Genomic DNA, 9,898 nt, shown 5'->3' on the forward strand with positions numbered 1-9,898 from the left:
ACGGTCGGCGGGAGCGGAAGGGCGTGCTGGCGAGGGGAACGGCGGCGGCGGATGGGACTTCCGGCGAGTGAAACGGCCGCGGCTAGGGCGGCGGCAGCACGGGCTCGCGAGATGAGCAAGGGCGACGCGGGCTCGCGAGAAGAGCGGGGGTGCTGTGCCGGCGAGCGGGTACGAGAAGGTGACGTGGAGACAGAGAAAATAGGAATAGGGGCTCCTTTGGGGTAACTAGGAATGGGAGCTTGAGTGGGTAACCTGGAGGCCTCCCTAAAATCGGGATCCGAGCAGGCTCTGCTGAAAACATTTTTTTTTTGTCACCGGCCCCTAAAACGGGATAGAAACCCTGTTTAGGAGTCGTGCTGAAGACTCTGAAAAATCGTGACGTTAGATCCAAAGTCGTGGACTTGCTGGTTCATTCCAGCTAGCATAATTAAGTAGTGGAGACTGGAGTGCATGCTTCACAAATTAAAGTCGTCGGGCAAAAAATATCTCACGCCGCTCGCTATGCATCTGTCATCTGTGGATGGACGACCGACCTGAGGAGGGCCCGATCGAGGGCGTATGAGCAAACTTGTAACCTCTCCATCAATACAAGATCAGACAAGCAGGACGTAGGGGTATTACCTTCTGAGGGTCCCGAACCGTAAAACTGTGTCCCTTGTGTTCTTGTTAGCCGTCGCCAACACACACGCATGTCGCTCTCCCTAAACACAAAGGCCCTCAACATGGGCATTGCTGAGGCAGAACCTCGTCACAAGTACCACACATATGATCAAGTTCCTCACGTGCATATGCAAAATTGTAATTAGTACTACCTCCGATCCAAAATATAAATGTCGCAGTTTTGAACTAGGCGTGAAGTAGACTTAGTTCAAAATTGAGACACTTATAATACTCCCTCCATCCGGAAATAACTGACTTATATTTGTATAGATTCTTATACAAATCCACGTCACTTATTTCCGGACGAAGGGAGTAACTTAGTCTAAATAACGACAAACCTAGGTAGCATTAAGCTTAATTGACTTAGTCAACAAATCCTAAATTTCAATCGTTACGTCAGCAACCCCGTTCCCCCAAACGGTGTTTGATTTTCATAGGTTGAAATCAGACGAGATTAACAAGAACATAGTATTGATCTCAGGAATTAGAAAATTAGGTTCATTTTAAACTTGGTCTGCAAAGTCAAGGTTTAACATGTACTCCCTCAGTCCCATATTAAGTGGGCATTTTCGTTTTCATTTTCAAAATTATAGTAGCACTAAAGAAGGTTCCTTTTATTCAATATCTTTATGGGGAAATAGGATACCCAAAGGAGTGAGTAAAGATTTTGTTTTATCAACAACGAAGAGTGAAGTTTTTTTTTTCACAAAATATATCCATATCCAAATGTCAATGTAATACAAGAAATATGATAGTATCTTTTAGTACACTAAAATTTGTTTAAATACGGATGTATTCATGTCTAAAAAACATCTAAATACATACAATAGAAAATTATTTAATATGGGACGGAGGAGGGAGCATTATTCTTTTGCTCTTGGTAAAATTAGTGAGCAGAAATTACAGCCGTACATCCATCCTGCCGACCACGTAAGCCCACCTGACCTCGGATCCAAAGCCAGAGCAGCACAATCGGACCAAAATTATCCGGGTGGTCCCGGTGAGCCCGTCGATCGATCGACATGCATGCGCACCTGCCAGCCAGTCGGCCAATGTGCCACGAGGAGGCTCGCTCGCTCGGGAGAGCAAATTAATTAACCAACTCGATCGCAAGTGCCGATCAGGAATTTATAGTTTACTCGCCCGTCCCGATCAGGTACGGCGAGGCGATATAGAATACACACGCCGACCAGGCTGAGAAGCGAGCTCGTCGGTCAAGCTAGCTGGCGACGCCCGAGCAGCGGCAAACGGCGTCCCAGTTCCCACTGGCTTGTCTTTGAACTCTGCGCTGCACGCACGCGAGCGGCGCCGGCCGTACTACTACCGCGCGCGTGTTGATCTCCTTTTTTCTTTTGGCGATCGTGTGGTGATCGAGAGGATGCCGGATCAGAGCCCGTACGTACATAGTACTACGCTGCTGGTGTCGAGCAGAGCGCGGCGACCGATCGTCGATTGATTACTGGAGTATTGCCAATTGGCATGGGAGTGCACCCAGAAAGGCAGAAACGGAACCAGAGCGCCCCCAGGAGCGCGGTATTCTATTTTGCTTCCACCGATACGTACTCGATCCGCCTTTCCTTTTCTCGTCTTGTCGCGAACGAGGGGCGGGTTGCAACTGGCGAAGGTCGTCGGCTGGAACGTGAGATGCGGCGGACTAGTGCCGCTATGACTGACCAACGTTTCTTGTTCCGTTGCTGTAAAACCTGGGTTGCTTGGCGGATGACGCGGTGCCAACTGCCAACAGTTTTACATGCGTGGTTCTAGAGCCAACGCGCATGTGTGGTCCATACAATTATATGTTTTATTGTGACCATGATTTTAAAAAATACCATCAACTAACCAATTGGATCAGCCGAGTACATGAAGGTAACTTGGTCTGATTGTTTCTTCAGATCAGAACTTTACATGTTGCATGTGACTATACTCCCTCCGTGTCATATTAAGTTAACATGAAACGGAGGGAGTACGTTTCACCGTGACCGTAATTTTTTTTAAAATATCATCAACTAAGTAGTTGGATGCATCACTTAACTTAATTATATGCATCCCCACTATATTTTCCCACTGAAAGGATCACAACACTATTTTAGTAACTATAGCCACCATAGACATATCAATCTAGCTAGTCACATCATTTCCTTTTTGTCTCCCACGAAAATGGAGCGTTGACAACATCAAAGCCGCAAGATTCAACTTCCTTGTTTAGTTCTTCCCACAGGAAAATAATAACATCCGTACTCGACATGACACATGCCACGTATAAATAATTTGGTCCCTGTAAACAAAGTTTAACTATAGTTTAATTTCATAAACATCATCGACCACCTATCCGCGACTAACAATTCAGAATCAATTATCACGAACACATTAATAAACACCACATACTCGTGCTACTAGTATGTTAATTGCAATATGCAGATACCTCTAACTGAACTCTCGTAAACAAGATTTATTCTAAATCACATAAACCACTATCTCTTAAAAAAAAGCATAAGAAACCGCCGCCGGTCCACCAGCTAGACCAGCACCACCCTGCCTACTTGCCGTGGTAGATTCCGGGGTGCCTTCTAGCAAATAGAATACGCATCTCCTCCGCCTCCAGACAATGTGCGTGTGATTCCACCAAGTAGCAAGGGAGCAAGGCCGGCCCCACCTGCAGCGACAGACGCCGCAGAGGGGTCCACGCCATTTTTATTTTATTATTATTCTGGTCCACTACCCGCCACATCTCTCCCAACAGCCACGCTTGATCGATCCCCCACATATGGCACCCAGCAGCCTCCCCCTGCCGCCTCCTTTGCTGCTCACCCCGTCCCGTCGCCGCCTCCTCGTCCTCACCCGCCGCCGCCGCCGACGCAACGCAGCCTGAGCTCGAGCGCGCGCGCGCGGGGTGCTCCGGGGGTTTTCGATATGGACATCGACCCTTCCTCCGCCTCTCACGCCGACGGCGGGGCCAGCGACATGTGGCCCTTCGACTCGCTCACGACCTCGCTCTTCTTCTCCTCCGTCTCCTCCTCCCCGCCGCCGCTTACGACGCTGCCCGTGGCGTCCTCGTCCTGGCTCGCGCCGCCCTCCCCGCTCTGGCTCTTCGACGACCGCCAGCTGCTGCCGATCGAGGTGGGACCGCCGCCCGTCTCCGCGGCGGCGGAGAACGCTGCTGTGGCCGCTGCCGCTGCCGCGGCCGCGGCCGCCGAGGACGTCCAACGAGCCCGCTCCGGTGAGCCTTGTTAGACTTTACTGAGACTGTTTTTCCCCTTCCTGGATCGTATACGATTTGGAACGATTCGAGGAGAAGCGCGAGATGTTTAAGGAGGTTCTCTCGTGATTTTGTTCCTATCTCTGGTTTGGCTTATCGAATCGATTGGTTCCTCGGAATATTTTTGCTCCAAGGCTGGCACACAGGGGCGGCTCGAATCCTGCTGTTACTCTAGTCGTTATTAGGACGCTAACCTTTTCTGTGCTGTACGATGCACGAAGTTTCCGAGCTTTGCGTTTGACTTTTTATTTTTCTTTGTGCCTCCTTTTGGCACGTTTGTTGGTTGCATATGACTCGGCTTATGAATTTCTCGAGGAAACAGAATGCAGTTGCTAATCCAACAAGATGGATAACATGTTGTGAAATCATTATCCCAGTTGCAATGATGTTTAATTAGTGTGGAAAATCTTGGCTTTCTGTCTGACTACGTGGGGGTAATGCGTGGCCAGTGCAAATGATTGATAAAATTGGTTGGTGGCTTGTTGGATTCCACTTGGAGACGGGATTACTTGCTAATTATTACTAATATATGGGGGTCATTTTCTTCTGCTATTGTTGCCTGAGTCATTTTACTTTATCCAGTGCACAAACTACTTGTGGCTGTGTCCCTCATTAGTGGTGGTGTGATTCCTCCAAAGCGAGCTCGCGTATTTAGTAGATTTGGTGGTGGGCTATGACGGCACTAGATTTTATTCAAAGTTGAAGCTGTTGGATAATGTCTTACTTTGTCTCATTATATTATTATAGTATTTTGGAAGGGAAACAACGAAATGAACTTTGCTTATGTGCTAAATAAATTAGGACTTCTCCATTTCACTTTTTCTTCAATTTGTATCGGAGGAAAGTGTTGAAATAACACACGATGTACACAAAAGAAAGCCAACATAAGAAGAAGAAACAGCAGAAGCTGAAGGGTACAGAGAAAAGAAAGCAACGCTTTTGCCTTCTCTTAATTGTTAATCAAGTTCCATTACATTGTTTGGTGTTTCGAGAAATACTCTTCAATTGAAGATAGAACGTGTGGTACTGTTGATTTGCTTCATTTTATTGTCAGCATTGATGCATTAAGTTAACAAACATGATGTCTCTCAGAAACATATTTGGTCCTTCTTGAAATAGGTATTTACTTCTCAGATACTCACATTAGCGCTAGGTTGTAGATTGAATGGTTGATCATAGCAAAATGTATTACTTAGGTAATTAGCAATGTTATTCCTTTGTTATTCTATGTTCTTAGCCTTTTTCCCCTCACAATATGCTGCACCTCTTTTGCTATCCAGGGAATTCGGACACAGCAAGTAAGAGGGTTGAACGACTTAACAACAACAAATGGCAGATTCACCTATCTCTGCATGACGATAGCACAAACAGCTCTTGTTTGTTTAAGGAGAAGCTTACACATGCTCTCAGGTACTTCAAGGAGTCGACAGATCAGCATCTGTTGGTTCAGGTTTGGGCACCGGTTAAGAGTGGAGATCGCTACGTGCTTACTACGTCAGGACAACCATTTGTACTTGACCACCAGAGCATTGGGCTACTTCAGTACAGAGCTGTATCCATGATGTACATGTTCTCCATAGATGGAGATAATGCTGGAGAGCTTGGGTTACCTGGGCGTGTCTATAAGCAAAAAGTGCCTGAGTGGACACCAAATGTGCAGTATTATAGCAGCACTGAGTATCCACGCCTTAACCATGCTATCAGTTACAATGTTCATGGTACTGTTGCTTTGCCTGTTTTTGATCCTTCTGTTCAGTCTTGTATTGCTGTTGTTGAACTTATAATGACATCGAAGAAGATAAACTATGCCGACGAGGTCGATAAAGTCTGCAAAGCTCTTGAGGTTAGTCTTTTATTTTGCTCAGTCAACATTCATAGTCGTCCCATCAAAATCTTCTCATCTCTTTTGTAGTTGCAAAAACTTCATGTTTAGATCAGATGGTTCTTAGAGGTGACTTAGAAATAGTTATTTCTCTTCTCAGTTGCCTGAGAAATAGCCAAACCATTTTTTATGTCACATGAGCTTTCAGGTGACATTGCTTGGATATGTGGACATCATATCCTTAGTCACTGGTTGTAGAAACCACATGTAGCATAAGTTTCTTGAACCCTTATTTCTGTTACATTTTAGTCATATTTTGTATGCTATTGTGCAGGCAGTAAATCTTAAAAGCACTGAGATATTGGACCATCCAAATGTCCAGGTGAGCATTCAATCAGCATGGACAATTAATCTCTACTATTTCTTCCATGGCCCATTTATGTGTTTATTTGTTTCTTGCATAATCAGATATGTAATGAAGGTCGTCAATCTGCTCTGGTGGAGATACTAGAGATCTTGACAGTCGTATGTGAAGAGCACAAGCTTCCTTTAGCACAAACTTGGGTCCCTTGCAAGTATCGAAGTGTATTGGCGCATGGTGGTGGTGTTAAGAAAAGTTGCTTGAGCTTTGATGGAAGTTGCATGGGGGAGGTATGCATGTCAACCAGTGATGTAGCGTTTCATGTTATTGATGCCCACATGTGGGGATTTAGAGATGCTTGTATAGAGCATCACCTGCAGAAGGGACAAGGAGTTTCTGGAAAGGCTTTTATCTATCACAGACCTTGTTTTTCGAAAGATATTAGTCAGTTCTGTAAGGTGGAGTATCCCCTTGTGCACTATGCTCGCATGTTTGGATTGGCTGGCTGCTTTGCGGTATGTTTGCAAAGTCCTTACACTGGAGATGATTATTATATATTAGAGTTTTTCCTGCCACCCAGTTGCAGAGACGAAGATGATCAAAATGCCTTGTTGGAGTCTATATTAGGTCTCATAAATCAGTGTCTCCGTAATCTAAAGGTAGCTGATAATGGGGCCTCCAATGAGGCTTCTCTTCAACTTAGTAATGTGCTAATAATTGAAAATGAAGATTTCAAGACAACTGGGCATTTTGGGAACTCTGAAGGTTGCTTTCGTGAATCGCCTGAAGACGATACAAATGGAGTCCACGAGTTTGATAAAGGGAATAATAAAGTATCAGAGGGACATGTGTTGGCTGATGATAACTCTCAAAACAATGGCACGTCTGTCTCCAGGCCAAATGGTAGTGGTGCTTCTGATTCTTCATTGCTTCACAAAAGCAACAAACAACCTGAAAGGAGACGAGGAAAAGCTGAAAAAACTATCAGTTTAGAAGTTCTTCAGCAATATTTTTCTGGAAGCCTGAAAAATGCTGCAAAAAGCCTTGGTGGTACGCTTTGACTATTTAAATTTAGGAATTTGACAATCTATTTAAGTTTACAATTCCCCTACTTTTGGGTTTTACTGTTTGTGCTTGCTGCCCACACTAGTTGGCATTTGAGATTGAAACTAGATCTATTGTTTTGTTTCCTTGGGTTTAGGTAAACTTGAGCCACCTAACCACTTACATTTTGTTGTTTAGGGTCCATTCATACACATCTACATGCAGTAGAAATGTAGGATCAATAAACGCTATGTCTCCTGCAAAGAAGTACATTTCTAGTCATATCATATGTCAATGATTGGTTGAAGTGGAAACAATGAGGAATTTTGCTGTCATATTTGCAGAAGCAATCTAGCAAAACAAATTTCTTTTAATATGCCTACCTTCACCAGATACTGCCAAGTGCCAATAGCCTGATTTGCTTGTTGTGATTCTCTGAAGGAAACAAAAATTGAGCTTGTGCATGAATCATAATTATGTATCTCCTAGGATGGCTTCTTTTATTTTAGAATACTTTTTACAGTTGACTTCCTTTGACACCATTTCGTTCTGAATCTAAAAGACAAAATACATGCATAGGACATTGAATCTTGCAGTGATAATGACTGTATAGGGGTTTGACTTGTGGATATTGTTGGCATACCTAAATTATCATTTTTCTATTTGACAGTGTGCCCCACAACCATGAAGCGCATCTGCAGGCAACATGGGATTTCTCGCTGGCCATCTCGCAAAATCAACAAGGTCAACCGGTCTCTCTCGAAATTAAAGCAGGTTATTGAGTCTGTTCAAGGCTCGGATGCGGCATTTAATCTCACGTCTATAACAGGTCCTCTTCCTACTATTCCTGTTGGCCCTTCATCAGATTCTTTCAATATAGAGAGAGCAAATCAAAGTAAAGCAGAACTTTCAAATCCTGCTGTTGATGGCGACAGAGATTCATCTTTGCAAAAGTCCCTAGAAAATGGTAGCCACTTTGGTCTAGTCATGCCGCAGCAAGGATTTGTAGACACTAGCAACAATGTCCAACTTGAAGCAGACAAAGTTTCTCTCTCAAGAAGTTCATCAGGAGAAGGCAGTATAAATTCACGTACTTCAGAGGGCTCGTGTCAGGGAAGTCCTGCGAACCAGACATTTGTTTGCAAGCCTATCGCTTCAACATTCTTGGAACCACAACCAAATCCTGAGGGGTTCACAAAAGAGCCTTTCCAAGAACCAGAGCTTCCACTTTCCAGGATGCTCATTGAGGATTCTGGTAGTTCCAAAGATTTGAAGAATTTCTTCACTTCAGCTACTGACAAACCAAAGTTTGCCCCTCCCAGCAATTTCGGGCCAATGCAGAATTCGGGGACCGTGACGATAAAGGCGAGTTTTAAGGAAGACATTGTAAGGTTCCGATTCCCATGTTCTAGCAACGTTATGGTATTGAAAGATGAAGTGGCCAAAAGGCTGAGGATGGATGTTGGCATGTTCGATATCAAGTACCTTGACGATGATCATGAGTGGGTGAAGTTGGCTTGCAATGCGGACTTGGAAGAATGCATGGAGATCTCCCGGCATTCTCGCAGCCATGTCATCAGGCTATTGGTTAGCGATATTGCGGCCCACATTGGTAGCTCTTGTGGAAGCTCTGGTTGATATGCAAGTCACCTTTTAAAAGTTTTCTTCAATGGTATGTACAAGTTCCTGTTCCATGAGGTCAGTTGTTAAGCTAGTTCTGTTGCTAGATAGCTTTAGCAGCTTCATTGTGTTCGGTTACCGTACCAATATTTTTTGTATGATTATGTGTAACTCCACAAAACACACGTGTTGTCAATGCTGTACATATTTCGCATGTGGTGCTGGAAATTCTAGTGGTACAGTTATAAACCGAAATTGTTGTAATATGACTCTTTGTTGTCCAGAAATTGAACAGCTTTGTAGGTTCCTTCCTTTTCTTCAATAATTCCCCTTGAGTTTGAGCCTCTTCTTTTTTGTCATTTTGGCTAGGAAAGAATGCCTGTTTCGTGTGCTACCTTTCTGCTGTTGGAAACTTATTTGGTCCAGCTTGAGCTATACTATTGATTTTGATCTTGTGCATTGATAGAATTGGTGTTTAGAATCCAGCTGCTGCTAGTAGACTTGTCCATCCAGTATTGTTGAGGAACTGTTCACGTATTGCATCACTCATTTTCATTTCAGAATAGACAAAGCGAAGTTTCCAGTTGGATTAGTCGCCATTTCCCGCACAAAATCTACAATATTTATTTTATGCCACCTGTACAAGCTCTGCACGATTAGGGCCTACATGGATAATAAATGGATGATAATGCAGTTGGGGCAAGATTTGAAGACCACAGCTTTCAGATGACAGCTCGTAGATAGAAGAAAATACTCGACAATGCATGGTTTCTGAGGTTAATGCTAGCATGTGCAATGAGGTGTTCCACGTAGATGTTTGCACCTGTGGTCCCGTACCTCAAATTGTACAGGTGTCGCTGCACATCACAAAATATCAAGATTTGGCGAGGAGCTAGTCACCTTGCCCAAAGAGGCATAACCTTCAATCAAACTGGAATTTTGAGACTTAAACAACCTTTCCCCTCCTGCCAGAGGGGGAAAAGAAAAAGAGTCCACTGAGCATAAATTCTCCGACAAAGCGAATTTTCCATGACTACTTGAATACGCATCTCGAAGTTTCATAAAAAAAGATTGAAAACAAAATCAAGGATGTACTAAATGTAACATGAACGCTTGACAACATTTGTGCAAGAAT

At 44.1% G+C, this 9,898-nt stretch overlaps 1 protein-coding gene and 1 long non-coding RNA gene across 2 annotated transcripts; one reads left to right on the forward strand and one right to left on the reverse strand.

Moving 5' to 3' along the window:
• Positions 1-3,397: 3,397 nt before the first annotated feature.
• LOC100844863 (protein NLP3) lies at positions 3,398-9,070 on the forward strand. The gene is made up of 5 exons (XM_003565499.4): positions 3,398-3,877; positions 5,197-5,759; positions 6,073-6,120; positions 6,207-7,149; positions 7,814-9,070. The coding sequence occupies exons 1-5, from the start codon at positions 3,571-3,573 to the stop codon at positions 8,779-8,781; spliced, it is 2,829 nt and encodes a 942-aa protein (XP_003565547.1). The 5' UTR covers positions 3,398-3,570; the 3' UTR covers positions 8,782-9,070.
• Positions 8,932-9,719, reverse strand: LOC112270563. Its single transcript, XR_002962821.1, has 2 exons — positions 9,601-9,719; positions 8,932-9,400 (listed from the first exon to the last, which is right to left on the reverse strand). It is a non-coding gene; the product is annotated as an uncharacterized LOC112270563 (long non-coding RNA).
• Between the last annotated feature and the right edge of the window lie 179 nt (positions 9,720-9,898).

The sequence above is a fragment of the Brachypodium distachyon genome, chromosome 2 (assembly GCF_000005505.3).
Source record: "Brachypodium distachyon strain Bd21 chromosome 2, Brachypodium_distachyon_v3.0, whole genome shotgun sequence".
Classification (NCBI taxonomy): domain Eukaryota; kingdom Viridiplantae; phylum Streptophyta; class Magnoliopsida; order Poales; family Poaceae; genus Brachypodium; species Brachypodium distachyon.